Here is a 14,826-nt window from a genome sequence, read left to right on the forward strand (position 1 = left end):
GCGAGGATTTAGAAGCAGATTTGCACGTCAACAACAGATTCACGAAAAAAAAACAAGGCAACCTTGAAAAATAAACTACCTATAGGCAACCAGCACAACGTCAAATGGAAGTTCATACATGATCAGTACATTGTTAAAACCTAATGATACATTTGAGTGATTGTGAGGGGGCAACCTAACGATTCTCTATGAGCACAATATAACTCTCGCCAGAGCACGTTGTTCTTTGTGTGGTCAAAACGAAACACGAATGCCATGTGACAAAAAAAAAATGTAGACAAATGTCAAATGATATGTAATGTTACAAGTAAAATATATGAACCACGGCCTGTACGAACTACTGTGATGGTGGCGGGCTTCCAGCGAGCCAACCCCACATACCACCCGAACCTTGCCTCTGCTTTGCGTCCAGCGCCGCTTGCTCCGAAGCGGCTTTCTGTCGCCGAAGCAGCTCGACCTCCTTTTCCAGGGCGTCCATACTCTGAAGCTTTTGTCGAAGTTCCGCAACGTCAACCTGAGGCGGCATTTTGGAAATCAAGTATGATCAGAGCAGTATAACACAGTGATGTTATTTGTAGGATTGGTGGAACAAAACGCTAGCATGTACCTCAAGTTTGAAACATCTTGATTGCTCAGAAGCAAGTTGGCCACGGACAGCTTGAAGTTCCTATACAACGTAAATGGAGAAGGTTATATATTAGATCAAATATCAGCGGAGAAACAATATTTGAACAGTGCACAGCAGCTGAGAAATCAATTTGCTCAGATTGCGTTCAATATGCCAGCATGTCACAATAAAATGATATCGCACATCATGTTAACATCATTTATTTAGCAATGAATAACCCATATAAACAATAACATTCAACACAGCCAATGCTTGACCTGAACACAGGATAGTTCTAAAGATGGCATGGCAGGTGTAGTATATTGAAGATAAGGTTAATTATTAGAGGCTTAAATGAATGTGCATGATTAAAGAAAATAAGAAAAACTAGTAAAAACAAGGTAAGAGAACTCGCCTTTGTCAGCTCTGCATTTCTGGTCTCTGCTTGAGCAATGTCTTCTTTAAGTTGCACAGTTTGCAGCTGTTCCCTGTTAATTGTTGCTTCTAGTTCCTCTTTCTGAGCTTTAAGATCTGCTACAAGCTGTTCACTTGCTTCATCATTTCTGTTATTCTAGAATTCAGCACAGCACAAGGCAAAATAAAGATCTTGTGAGCATCATGTAACTTGGATCATCATCATTGGTAAGAGCAACCAGCATCATGAACTTTGTAACAGACAAATTACCACTATTAGCTGCATTAACTTCCTTGCAGAATTTCTATTGTTAATAAGGAAAAGTATCCGGAGCAGGAAATTACCAGGTCTGAATCGGCACTGTCCATGGCAATCTCGCGTATCCTCCCATCTTGAGAAATTTCGGTCTCAGGTTCTCTGACCCTAGATATAGTATCTGAGACAGTTTCTTCTTCTACAATTGGCTGTGAATCTGATTTGAGGCTGAGTTTAAGAGTGTAAACCTGTTCATCATAGAGAAAAGATGTTGGTAGAAGTTATATCCACTAATGAAAATAAGCTTTGAATGCCAATTACCTCGTTGCTGTATCGTCCATTGTATCCTCCAAAAGAGACGAGATAATCATAACCATTGTAATTGCTATGCACTAAAGTCATGCCCTAGAAATACCAAGTTTCAAATATTAGCAGCCAAGTAAAATCATCTTAACAACTGGAATGCTGCTCAACCGCTCAAGAGATATACCTCACTGGCAAGAGGAACACGTCCTTCCACAGTGCTAACAACTGACCATGTCAGAGTTGACATATTGAGCACTAGTGTTTCAGAAACACCTGTAGAGGCAAGTGTATGAGTTATGCTTAAGTGCTTGACATAGAAATACGAAGAAAAAGATAACGGGTCACTGTTTGGGTATGTTTGACATTGGGTGGAATCCCAACAAATCCAAACAAGGTCACAATGGTACAAGCTATCAGGAGGCAAAGTGTGCTAGTAACATGTTCACACAAATATGACCACACAGTAGTTATCGGCAAGCATGTTCACATAGCAAGTTAAGACATCTTACCACTTTTATTATTGCCACCCCCAACTATGTACCAGTTCTCACCGACAGTTGCACCTGCATGTCCAGCTCTTGGGCTTGGAGTCAGGCCTTGTTGTTTGGGTCTTGACCATTCCATCTGTAATTTCCAACAATAACATTTAGTAGTCAAAGATAGCACAAAAAACATTGGAGTTTCAGGAAGACAAAAGTTTGTACCGTCTGCAAATCAAGGACATGTAGGTCATTGAAACATGTTGCATGAGACCCCCCACCAAAAATTAAAAGATAGCGGTCAGCATGGCAAGCAGCAGCATGATCTGACCTTGGAGAAGGAGGGTTGCCTCTAAAACACATAACCAACACCGTGATGAGCTAAATTCAAAATATAGTAATACAATGTTCAGCTTCAAAGAAGATCACTCTGTTTTCAGAACATGTGCATGAACTGAGCTAATGAGATTATCCCACAATCCATGTATATATGTTACTACAGTAGAGTTCGATGAAATTTTTACATGGAGAACACATATTACACCTCCGTTATGGAAGTTTAGAAACATGCTCCCTTTTACTATGAAATTTAAGGCTATGGTGCTATCTACATTCATTTCCCCTTTTATGCTAGTAAACACTATAACACTTCCATCGGTTAAGAATCAATCGGGTCAAACTGCAAAACTCTATAGCAGCAAAGTGGTGTAAACTATGTTGAAGAGAAATTACTGAGAAGTGTTAACCTAGGATTTCCTAGTCCTAGATGGCCAGAAAAAACATCTCGTTAACCAAAGAAAGCCTCTTAACTCTACCATATATGTGTGACAGTTAACATGCATCCCAATTATGTTGGGGGCCAGTGTGCTAATCAAATCCAGGAACTTCTGAAAGTAATATTTTAAGCACATAGCAACAATACATGAAGTTAACATCACTTTTCTTTTTCTTCTCACTAGGTGAACAACTGTGCATTAAGGGTCATCAAGGTTGCAGTACTTACATTGCATCCACATCATCCCATGTCATGGTTTCAAGATCAAGGATGTGCAAGTCATTCAAGAGACACCGTTTTGCATCTTCACCACCAAACAAAACTAGTGTCGTTCCAACAAGAGTCACTGTTTGACCTCCACGAGACACCTGCAGCAGATGAAACATACATAAGCAAATGCACTTTCCTGCATATAACTCGTAACTAATACCAAACCAATTGAGCAATGTTATGTGGCACTATTTCTTTAATAGTCATTTCAAAATAGCGAAAGAGCATCTAGTTGAGTTGGTTAGGTGGTTTGAGTAGCACTCCTTAGGTCCTAAGTTCGAATCCCAGTGGGAGCGAATTTCAGGTTGGGGTTAAAAAAGGTCACCCGTTGGTTCCTCGTATGTGTGCACACGAGATGGACTGACCTATGTGAGCGGATTCTCGTGTAGGGGATGTGAGGGCTCAAAGCACGAGTAAAGATCTGACCTATAGGAGGCGGACCCTCATACTGCACGGGGGACCAGTTTTCATGACCGGTTTTCATGATCTTTCTCGGTCGGAGCTCGGATTGAGCTTCTTAATATAATATCGTGGGGGCGGTCTTTCTCCTACCGGCCGAGTTTTTAATTGTTGCTAAAATCAAGTACATGTAGAACTATAGAAGAAACCATCTAAGCAAGTGCACCAAAACAAAGATGGACATGCTCAAACATAAGAATAGTGGAACAAAAGAAATCATAACGAGAATTGACCCTGTTGGTCCAGAGTTACAATAACCGATTAAAGAAAAATGATTACCGGTGGTTTCCCATAAGTCTTGACAATTGACCAGGTACAAGTATGCGGATCAAATTCCTTCACTACAATAAAACCACCAGAAACAGCAGTAGAACTAATTAATGCATAATAAGTAGAAAATGTACCAAAATAGATTGAAACTGATTTTTATGAAACCTGTAATGCCTTCAGATGGATCTTTTGTATGCCCAGCAATAGATAAAAATTTGTTACCCCAAGAAATCTAAAAGATGGTACAGAATAAGAAGGCAACTGTCATAACTACTGGCTTCAAGATAAATGATTATGCAACAGTTGTGCAGAAGTTTACCAAAGAATGACCAGCACATGGAGCAATTTGTGTGGTTATAGTGGAGTCAGCAGGTTCTGCTTGAAATTTGGTATCAACCTTGGACCAGATCAAACTCTTCAGATCCAAAGCCTATTTTGGTTTATGGAAAAGAAAATCCATTCATTAGGTCAACAGTACTGGTTTAATGCTGGACTGCTTTCAGGTGACATTTGAATTGCCAGTGCACTTAAATGAATTTGTTTTCCTCCGATCGAAACTCCTTTTCTCGCTCCTAATATTATCTTTAACAATTTTGGCTAAGAAAATGCTACCATATTAGCATGATAATTAGAGTGCAGGAAATTTCCAAAAAAATATATAGATTTGTTTGCAGTTATCCTGGGGAAATAACAGTTATCTCTTTGCACATTGAAGAATCAATTGTGGCAAGAAATACACTTTGACATCATACCAATATCAGGCAAAAGATCAAGGTTAAGGATCATGAATACAAATGGACAATTAACCCAGAGAGTGTATGCAACAAGGCAGTCTGTTTAAAGATGGTTTGATCAAAAGCAATAGAACAGCATATACTTACAGAGTCACATGCTTCCAAGTCATAGCTAACACTAACAACTTAGGATGCATACATATGGTGTTAGGTATTGTTTTAGTCAACTTCACGTACCTGAAGGTCACTAAGGTAACGTCCATTATGGTTTCCACCAAATATATACATCTTATTTTGCAACACAGTTGCTCCATGCTACAGAAATCAAAATTCTCATTAGTGCTACAAAAGTAAATAGAGAAAAACAATAGAAAAGGAATGAAGTATCTGGTGCACCTCATAACGAGGCTTCGGACGGAGACCACTGACAGATAATGGAGTCCACTCATCATGAGAAATAACAGTACTAAGGCCTTCCAGAATAACATCTTTGTCCTGAGTCTCCACAGAACTTCCATTTTCAGAAATGATTTTTGGTTCTGAAATTGATGTTCCATTTGTTGAAGCCGGTACACTTTGTGGCTCGTCTTTTGGTTTCTAATATAGCAAAAAGAAACACAGATGGATAATTTGATAAACCTGCTAAGGAAAAAAACTAGAGAACTAGACATTGGGATGGTGCACCAAATGATAAGATCATAGGACCAATAGTGTCTAGTTCTCTAGGTTTGTCTAGGTAAAAAAAGGAACAATAGTGTGACTTACATGCATCTGAATATCTACAACAGGCTCAGGGTTGAACTCAGGGACCCTAGAGTACCATCCAGGATCTTCTTCCTGCCAGAATAATACATCTATCAAATCCATTTGCACAGTCACGACTTCCTTAGGACTAAAAGTCTTTATTGTTATCGCACACAATGAACAATATCACATAATCGTTCATACCTCTAGGATTTTGACAAAAAGACGCATCGCCTCCGCTGAAGGCATGCTTCCAAGCCCATGCCAGCTAAAAAGACAAAATGATATAATCGATAAGTATCACTTTCAGAACACGCACTTCAATGTGTGGTATTTTCTGGGTATTTCCCACTGGCAGCTCTCCAGCCTGAGTCCATAATCTAAATTACATGAGTATTGTGGTCATTGTAGCATCGGCATAACATTTTCTATCTTTTGGCTGGGGACGAAATCACATTTCAAATTTGGGCTAACAATAAAATAAGCCGACAGTACATGAGAATGAACTACTCAACTCCCTGCTAACGTGTAGACACACAATTCAAGTTTTACGAAAACCACTGAGGTTTCACTTTTTCACCATTGGTAGAGAAGAAACTGCACAGAAGTTGGATTGTACTGTGACTGTGGCAACGTGAAGTTTGAGCGCAGTTTCCACTGGTACTAACCTAGTCCATTTGCTCTGCTCCACGGGGTTCCACGCCCTTGGCTTGGGCACATTGCATGGCCCAACCGTGGCCTGCATCAAAAAGAGACCAAAAATCACCAACCGAATTGGCGATCGTTAACCAAACGAAATCTCTCCCGAGGGACGAAGAGCAAACTTACGACACAATTTAATCCCAACAAACACCACAAACTCAGGCTATCTCACGCAAGATCCACGCAATTTCACCCCCAGGCCCGAATCAATCGACAAAATCAGCAAAAGCACACTGACACTGGCCGACGCGTCACCTGCTGGTGCAGGCCGTAGAGGAGGAGGGCGACGTCGTTCTGGAAGCGGGAGATAGCTGCGGAGGAGGTGGCCCCGCCGGCTCCGAACCCAGCGTAAGCCGCGGCAGCGTAGAAGCGGTCGGGGTAAGCGAGTCCGGAGCTCGCCATGGCCGGCGCCGCGCCCTAGATCTCCGCCCGGATCTCGCCCGCGCACCGGGCAACCGGCGGGTAGGGTTTACTCCTCCGGATCGCAGCTCTTCTTCGCCGTCGTGTTGGAAATGGAAATCTGAAGGGTGAACTCGCGCCGAGATCTGGAAGGAGGGAGGGAGACGGCGAGCCGACGCTGGCCCACGTTCTTCGCGGGCGACGCTTTTAACGCTCCCTGCCGAGGTGGCCGTAGAATGGAAGGGAGACACGGAAGGCAGCTGCTGACGGGAGCCGCCACGTGCCATTGACAGGTGGGCCTATGTAGGGGCCCAGTGACGTGGTAATAGAGTCGCGCGTGTGTCTCCCGGTCGTGGTCGTTTCGTTTGGGCCGACCGTGGGGCGCTACTGTTTCCATCCTCCTGCTCTGACTTCTCTGCTTCGTCCGATCCCCTCTCCCCCACCTGCCAGACTCCCCGCCGTCCACCGCTCGCCGCCCCCGGCCGCCATCCAGCCGCCGGTACAGGGCTCATCCTCCCGGTCGCAGCCGTGTCCACTTCCTTCACGAAGAGAGGCGCGTAGACTGGGGAGCTGGAGCGAGGACAAGGAGACGAGGGAAAGGATGCAGCAGCTGCAACCGAAGCAGATGCACTGGGTGAGGGCCGACTCCTCCGACTTCGGGGGCGACCGTCCCGCCCCCCGCAGGTATCCATCCAGCTCCTCCTCCTCCTCGCCGCCGGCGCCGCCTCGATCCCGTCCTGGACTGGAGTCTCACCCTACCCCTCTAACAAAGTAACAACCTCACGATTTTGCGATTTCGTGCAGCGGGCACACTGCGGTTATCATTGGCAAGTCCAAGGTGGTCGTCTTCGGAGGATTCGCCGACAAGCGCTTCCTCGCTGATGTTTCCGTCTACGACGTCGGTAATATAATTCCTCTCCAATTCTCCGACTGTTCGCTTGTCGTGCCAATTTGCCTGCCCACGTCTTCGAGCAATTTGTGCACACGCTGCAACTCATCTTAAGGGTTATTAGATTGAGGGACGTAGATTGCATTTACATGCTTGAGATTGTTATGGATGGGCTGATGGAGCATATGCATTGGAAGGAAGAAAGAGCTTGGCCTTACAAACTTCTGGATGCAACTTATGTTGCAGAGAATAAGCTATGGTACACACCTGAGTGCACTGGTAATGGGTCGGATGGGCAGGCCGGCCCAAGCCCAAGGGCTTTTCACATAGCTGTTGTCATTGACTGCAACATGTTCATCTTTGGTGGCCGATCTGGGGGCAAGCGGTATGCAGTCCACTAGCTTATCCAGCAGAACTTGGTAGCTTACATAAACAGTTTCCTATATGTTACTAACAATATGGTGTTTATCTCACAGTTTAGGTGATTTCTGGATGCTAGACACTGGTAAGCGTCTATGTTTCATCATCAAATTTTCAAAGCCCCCTTCTCTGGTTCTGTTTGCACTTGTTCTAGGGGTTGCTGCTACATTCATGATACTTCTGTACATTCAGACTTATGGCAATGGTCGGAGATGACTGGCTTTGGTGATTTACCGTCACCACGAGAGTTTGCTGCTGCTTCAGCCATAGGAAACAGAAAGATTGTTATGTAAGCATTATTTGATATGCACATCCCTGTGATACTTTTTGTACTATTACTTTTGAAGAACGCTCTATCTTTATTCAGGTATGGTGGATGGGATGGCAAAAAATGGCTTTCAGATGTATACATCATGGACACAAGTAGGCAAACTACTTCTTTATCCAGTTATTGAGTTTTTTCTCTTAAGGGCTAGTTTGGCAACCCCATTTTCCCAAGGGATTTTCATTTTACCAAGACAAATTAGTTCATTTTTCCTTGGGAAAATAGGAATCCCTTGGGAAAATGGAGTTGCCAAACTAACCCTAAAGATGGCAAGGAAAATGTAGAGAGCTGATTTCTTGCATAATCTATTGTAGTGTCACTGGAGTGGACAGAATTAGCTGTTACTGGATCTGTGCCACCTCCAAGATGTGGGCATTCGGCAACCATGATTGAGAAGAGACTCCTTATATTTGGAGGCAGAGGTGATTGTTATTTCTTGATTTTTTTGTGGGTTCCTCAAAGATTCTGTTTTACGATTCGTTTTGTGAAAGTAAATCTGCTGACCATTTTTTTTTAAATCTAAAAGCACTAACTAATGATTTTCATGTGGATTGTCTTGCGGAAACCAAGCTGTTTTCCTTATGAGAATTTGTAGCGTGATTGTGTGGTGGTGGTTTCTACTTTCTAATGATTAGTCAGTTAATTCGTAATCTTTTGGCCATCAACACCCGTATTTCTAATTTCTTCATATCTTCTTTGACACAGGTGGAGCAGGACCAATAATGGGTGATTTATGGGCTTTAAAGGGTATTACTGAAGAAGGTATCTCCTATTTATTCGTATGAAATCTGTTTGAGTTAAAAGAAAGAAGCATCCTATGTCACATACCCTGTTATGCTTGGTCAGTTGATGATGGCACCAGCCGAACTAACACTGCACCTGGAAATAGCCTGTTTGAATGATTGTGGATCATGATCAAATGTGGTGCAATATTTTATTATTATTGTAGTATTTAGAACTAAATCCAAGGTGCATACCCTGTTATGTTCCTTGTCCTGTTTGATTGCTCATGCTTTATTGGAAGTCATGTAGTTGACGATGGCTCATCAGTATGAGTACAGCTAAAATCACCCACTCCATTTGATATATTTAATACTAGTTAAAAAGTATCATTGCCAACTTTATCCTGTTTTAACTATGTAGCTCAGCATTCATTTGTATTTTAGTATGGATTATGGAATTGCACTTGCCGATTGGTGTAAGAAGTTAGTTAGAACCTAATTTTGTCTACTTTGGAAGACAATGAGGCGCCAGGTTGGACACAGTTGAAACTTCCAGGGCAATCTCCCTCACCACGATGCGGTCATTCAGTAACATCTGGTGGACCTTATGTATGTAATTTGATCCCGCCTTGCTTACACTTGGCGTTTTTTTTCTGTCTCTCAGTGCACTAGTATGAAGTATTCTGTAGCTGGTATCTCATATAACATAGTACTTGGAAGTTGGAACTTGGGCCCCGATGGATGTCCGTACTAGATATTAACTACTTATCATTGCTATATTGTACAGATCATATGCACTAATTGATGCATATTTAGAACTCCTTTATGCATTCTGATCTACAATATACATCAGTAGGCACTTTGTTTAGTCCCAACTCTCTTTCCAATGAGGCCAGGGGTCTATTTCGTGCTATGATTAATAGATTAACAGATAGACTCCTGGGTATGCCTTCGGCCATTACTCTAAAAATATTTATATTCTGTAGAGTTATGTCTTTGGGTTTCATCTCCATGTTGTTGTTGTTGTTGTAGAGTTTTGTCTTTTTTTTTTCGAAAACGCAGGAGAGCTGCGTATCATTATATTAAGAGGGAAAAAAAAGGTGAGGATAGAAAACCTCATACAAAGCCAAACAAACCCACACACCCACACACACTCTAGGATAGCTAGAAGTACAATGATATTATGACCAACTGCACTCATGACCATGAAAAACCCACAACAGAAGGTCGCCGATTAGTGCGCTGGAGCGGAAAGGATGCTATCTAATCCACTGGCTCCAGCCCTACACCAGTTGTGAGACTCCTCCTTGACCCACTTGATGACCATGCTAGAACAAGGCTGCTCTCCATTGAAGACACAACGGTTGCGGTGATTCCAAATGGCCCAAGCCCCAAGAATGATCAAAGAATTGACGCCCTTTGACAGCCCCTTATACGTTGGATCACCCGGGACCGCGACAACTCCTTCCCACCAAACTTCAAAGGAAGAGGTCGCATGGTTAGGAGCAAGGTGCTGCAAACGGACAATTTTCAGAATCTGAAACCAAACGTCACGTGAGAAGGCGCAGGAAACTAACAGATGGTTTAGGGTCTCTTCCTCCTGATCACACAACGGACAGAGATGAGGGTGAGGCAGCCCCTTTCTTGCCAGACGTAGAGTTTTGTCTTTAGTTTTAAGATCTGAAGTGTCAATATGTACAATGCATCAACTATTAACTTAGGTTGGTGATCAAAGTAAATTTCAGGCACAGCTTTATCAGAGTTTCTTTGTCATTAACTGCATAAATGAAATGATGTAATCTTTTATTTAAAAAAATGTCTTTATTTATTCTTTACTGGGAGTCTTTGCAACCTCAAATTGTTCATGCTTCAGATCTCGAGTTTATATATTCAGAAGTTAGATTCTGTTGAGTTTTTTTCATGCAAAGGTCTTGATTGCATGGTCAGTTAACTGAAGATGTATATATCTTTTTTGTCAGCTCTTGCTGTTTGGAGGACATGGAACTGGTGGTTGGCTAAGTAGATATGATGTGTACTATAATGAATGCATTATTTTAGACAGGGGTAAGATGTGAATGTAATTCCTTTTTTTTATTTGTATAGAGATTTACTGAACTGGGATATGTGCGTCTTTCTTGTGTGGGTAACACTGCATTCTCTTAACGGTTTTTCTTTGATCCAACAGTTTTTATTTCTTCAGTACAAAAAATGTTTCCCTGCTATTAACATAAAATGTCACCCCACAAGTAAAACTTGTACAACTAACCTTAAGAAGGAAATTATGATACTGGCAGATTTTGTGCTGCTTGGGCATGTATGTGGTTGCTTTACACTGAGTTGTGCAATATAATTAGTTGGTATCTTTAGCGAACCAGTAAGATTTGCTACTACAGATCCAAAAACAAAGATTATTCCAAAACTAATCACTACATCCTATAAATGTAATCACTTTTGAAAAGCCATCTCATTGCCATGCAACCCCATTTTTCTTGTGATTAAGATAAGGTAGTATCAACTATGGATCACATACTAACATCAATCAAGAACTCTACCAAAGTTACTGTGTTTTTATGGCTTAACTTAATGCATCTCATGTAAGTCTGCTTACATCATAACACTAACCAAGAAGATTAAAGCTAATCCTGTAGATATGGCTTAAGCATTCGTCATCATATGATCAATGTTAAATAAGTCTGTGCATGGATTTCTTGGGTTATCTTTGTAGCTACTTGGAAGGCGTTAAATATGATTGTCAGCCACATCCATTATATCCTGTGTTGGAATTAGTTGATGATGTGGCTATTAGGTGTTAATATTATACTTGCTGCATATACTATAGCCTCAGAAGGCCAATCTTCTGTGTGCGAGGTTGGTGGGGCTGGGTTCTTGAGCAGCGCCCCTGGTTGTGTTTAGGTCGTTTTTTCCTCCTGAGTGTGGCGCACCTGTGTTTGTAAGACTGAGACTGTGTGGTGTTGGCCTCGGCCCCCACATGTTTTTTTCCCTTGCTTAATGAAATGATACGCAGCTCTCCTGCGTCATTCGAAAAAAAGGAAGGCCAATCTTGTAACTCAAAAAGATCACAGCAACTACTACTGATCTTAGCACTGTCAACTCAACGACGACTAACTAGGTTATTGTGGATATATTGAACACAGTCCAGACAGCTAGTATCATCTCCATGATCCATTGCTTTGTTTTAATGTGGACCTACCTTTCATGACACTTGCTCAATCAGCACGTGTATCTTTGTTGGCTGATATTTCAATCCTTCACAGTATCTGTTCAATGGAAGCGCTTACCAACAAGCAATGAACCACCTCCTCCTCGGGCATATCATTCCATAACTTCCATAGGGTCTCGATTTCTTTTATTTGGTGGCTTTGATGGAAAGAATACATTTGGTGATTTGTGGTGGCTTGTTCCTGAAGGTATAATCATCTCATGCGCATAAATTCTTATACGCTTGGTATCTTGAGGGCTGTGTAGAGTTTACTGGGACACATAAATTCTTCAATTTCGCGCAGTCATACCCTTTAAACTTCCATGCATGGTTCAGTAGTGATAATTGAGGAGTTTTGTCAATTTCCAAGATCACAAGAAAAATGAACTCATTTGACTAATTGGTTCTACAATTTGCTGCTTAACTGGATGTATATTAGGAAACTTTACCACCTACGATGCAGGTTCATTTACCATATAGTCTGAAATGAGTTGTTTTTTAAAAAGAAAACAGTAAACTTCCTCTAATGTTCTTCGATTTTTTTCCTTTCTTTGTCATGCTTGGCAGAGAGATCATTTTTTATTTTCTAAATCACATCACATTTTATGTACAGACGATCCTATTGCGAAACGAGACTTAGTTCCTAGCATCGATTCAAACAGCAAACCTAGCACTGTGACTGATGATAACCAGCTATTGAACCTAAAGGTACATGCTTGCATGTGTGTTCGCTTCGAAAGCTTCAGGTGCTAGAAAATTCTATAAATTCTAAAATATGTTTTGCAGGAGTCACAAGCTCTAGAAAATCCAATAACAGAATTGGCCAAACGTCTGGGGATTGCACTTTCTGAAGAAGTTTCAGCAAGTTTTGTTGACGAAGCCAATGATAAAGAACTTGTGGAATTGTCATCTAGACTTGCTGGTCAATCGCTTCCAGCTAGTGACCAGGTTGCATCAATTCAGGTGCTTACGCAGTTATGTCTCACTGTTATTGTAACTCACCTGTATTTGCTTCTGAGAGAATTTTGGGATTTTTGTGTGATGTCAAGGTACTTCGTGATCATTGGAAAAGTTCTCCAGCAAGCTCACTACAACTACAGGAACTAGGACCTTTGCTGAGGGACTATCAACGCCTCATCTTGCGACACTATACGTATGGTTTCACTCTTCAGTCTTCCCTCTACAATCTACATCTGCTATTTGCGGACTTAATCATCCACTCTCCACATGATATATCTAGAAGCTGTCTATTAGATACTGAATGAATAATGATGTGTAACAGTTTCTCTTCTGGTCCATGAATTGCTCTTTCTTGTCATGTGGTAGCCTGAACTGCTCGAAATGAATGCACATTTGATATTTTGGGTGGATAGAAGTAACTGTGAATTTTTACACTACCGAATGTTGTGAATTTGTCATGTCAATTCAACTTTATCATGGCCATGGAGGCATGGAACTTGCGCATCCATGGCTTTTGGCCTTTTTTATATCGATTGGCATCTCATCAGTTATCTTTGTGGTTGTTAGTTAAAAATTGAGCACGTGCAGATAATGTAGTTATGGCCAGAGCTTGATATGTCTGAAAATGGCCACTCTTCATTATCCAATCTTGAACTTGTCCGTTAAAGGCTTAAAGCAAAATACCTTTTAGCAATCTTTCTGCACCTATAGGATTTCATTTTCTTGTTGCAACAACTACAGGGGAAATTCATTGCCAGCTTTTCGTGAAATGGAAGCTCTCCGTTTTTTCCATCTAAAAAGTGCTTCACAGGTATGGATAGTAGGGAATTTAATTTAGTCATCCACCACAAACAACCTACAATCAATTGAGGATATCTGTGTACAATGCAGTCTCTTCTTTTTCATTCTCTTTATGAGTTATCGCAATGTTGTATGTGTGATATACCGCAGTTGCGCATGGATGACATTCCCGTCCTGTTGAGCGAGTATGGAAGGCTGCTTTCAACATGAGATGGTGTCTTGCAAGCTGTGCCCTCCTGCTTGGTATGTGCTCTTGAGCGTCACCGCTGTGTTAGGCTGTTAGGACATCATTTTCTGCTTGCGGTGCGGAACTGTTTCAGCTTTTGGTCTCACACATGTCATCTTCACTCTTTGCTTCAGGTCCTAACAGAACTTCTGCTCCATGTAATTTGCGGAGAACTTTCTGCCTGACAAAAGCACACCCGTGGAGCCATTCCTTGCCATCAGTTGGTCTGTTAGTGCAAGTCATAGTCGTAGCAGCGATAGCGCACTGAGCTGAATTCCTTTTTCTTTTGAGGACTGGACGCAGACGCACACATATTTCGTGCAGCCTGGCTGGGCGCTGGAATGGGGTCATGGTCATGGGCTCATGGCCATCCACACGTGGTTAGGCCTAGCTTAGGCGAGGAGCTGGGCGGCGTGGCAAACTTGGCAGGCCGCCCATGGTCGCGTGGAATTCCAAGAAAACGGGGTTTTGTGTGATGTGAGGCTGGAAACCTGGGGGGTCAGCAGCACATGTTTCCAGTCTATTGCACTCCCTCTGACCGAAAGGGCGCTGCACTGCAATTTTATTTTACTACCTTTGTTCAAAAATAATGGGCGTCTCCTTTTCAGATGTCAATCAGTTTCAACTTTGATTAGATTTAGTAAAAAAATCTAACATTTGTTGGATCGTATTAAATATTAGTACTTTTATGTGTATATTTGATCACGTTTAAGATTAGTTGACCTTTAAAAACGACACGCTTATTATTATTATTATTATTATTTGTAAAAATATGGAAAAGAAAACGGAGGCGGCGAGGCGCCCCCTGCACGCCGGTCGCACATTCAAACGCATGTGCTCGTTGCCGT

At 41.9% G+C, this 14,826-nt stretch overlaps 2 protein-coding genes across 3 annotated transcripts; one reads left to right on the forward strand and one right to left on the reverse strand.

The window, feature by feature from the left end:
* Positions 1-105: 105 nt before the first annotated feature.
* LOC100285710 (acyl-CoA binding protein) lies at positions 106-6,588 on the reverse strand. The gene is made up of 18 exons (NM_001370724.1): positions 6,272-6,588; positions 5,983-6,053; positions 5,519-5,582; positions 5,336-5,407; positions 4,967-5,167; positions 4,808-4,885; positions 4,156-4,266; positions 4,002-4,068; positions 3,846-3,907; positions 3,066-3,205; positions 2,288-2,414; positions 2,093-2,207; positions 1,768-1,856; positions 1,599-1,682; positions 1,367-1,525; positions 1,023-1,178; positions 608-667; positions 106-514 (listed from the first exon to the last, which is right to left on the reverse strand). Exons 1-18 carry the CDS (start codon positions 6,416-6,418, stop codon positions 338-340), a joined length of 1,980 nt encoding a protein of 659 aa, NP_001357653.1. The 5' UTR covers positions 6,419-6,588; the 3' UTR covers positions 106-337.
* A 166-nt stretch (positions 6,589-6,754) lies between these two features.
* On the forward strand, positions 6,755-14,591 carry LOC100384139 (Galactose oxidase/kelch repeat superfamily protein). 2 transcript variants are annotated; one of them, NM_001176719.1, is given in 17 exon segments: positions 6,845-7,099; positions 7,220-7,317; positions 7,551-7,689; positions 7,781-7,809; positions 7,917-8,013; positions 8,092-8,147; positions 8,364-8,471; positions 8,755-8,811; positions 9,289-9,380; positions 10,751-10,835; positions 12,047-12,199; positions 12,605-12,699; positions 12,778-12,954; positions 13,041-13,144; positions 13,693-13,762; positions 13,903-13,995; positions 14,113-14,591. In NM_001176719.1, coding segments are annotated over 16 exon segments (1,503 nt in total). In that variant the 5' UTR covers positions 6,845-7,016; the 3' UTR covers positions 13,963-13,995; positions 14,113-14,591.
* Positions 14,592-14,826: the final 235 nt, after the last annotated feature.

Source organism: Zea mays, chromosome 1, assembly GCF_902167145.1.
Source record: "Zea mays cultivar B73 chromosome 1, Zm-B73-REFERENCE-NAM-5.0, whole genome shotgun sequence".
Lineage (NCBI taxonomy): Eukaryota > Viridiplantae > Streptophyta > Magnoliopsida > Poales > Poaceae > Zea > Zea mays.

Coding starts and splice junctions, on each gene's coding strand:
- LOC100285710 (NM_001370724.1), bottom strand. CDS start 6,418: ATGGCGAGCTCCGGACTCGCTTACCCCGACCGCTTCTACGCTGCCGCG. Junction 4,267..4,807: donor GTTACCTTAGTGACCTTCAG/GTACGTGAAGTT, acceptor AAACCAAAATAG/GCTTTGGATCTGAAGAGTTT. Junction 1,857..2,092: donor GGGTGGCAATAATAAAAGTG/GTAAGATGTCTT, acceptor TTGCCTCTACAG/GTGTTTCTGAAACACTAGTG.
- LOC100384139 (XM_035959798.1), top strand. CDS start 7,017: ATGCAGCAGCTGCAACCGAAGCAGATGCACTGGGTGAGGGCCGACTCC. Junction 7,810..7,916: donor TTTCTGGATGCTAGACACTG/GTAAGCGTCTAT, acceptor CTGTACATTCAG/ACTTATGGCAATGGTCGGAG. Junction 8,472..8,754: donor CCTTATATTTGGAGGCAGAG/GTGATTGTTATT, acceptor TCTTTGACACAG/GTGGAGCAGGACCAATAATG.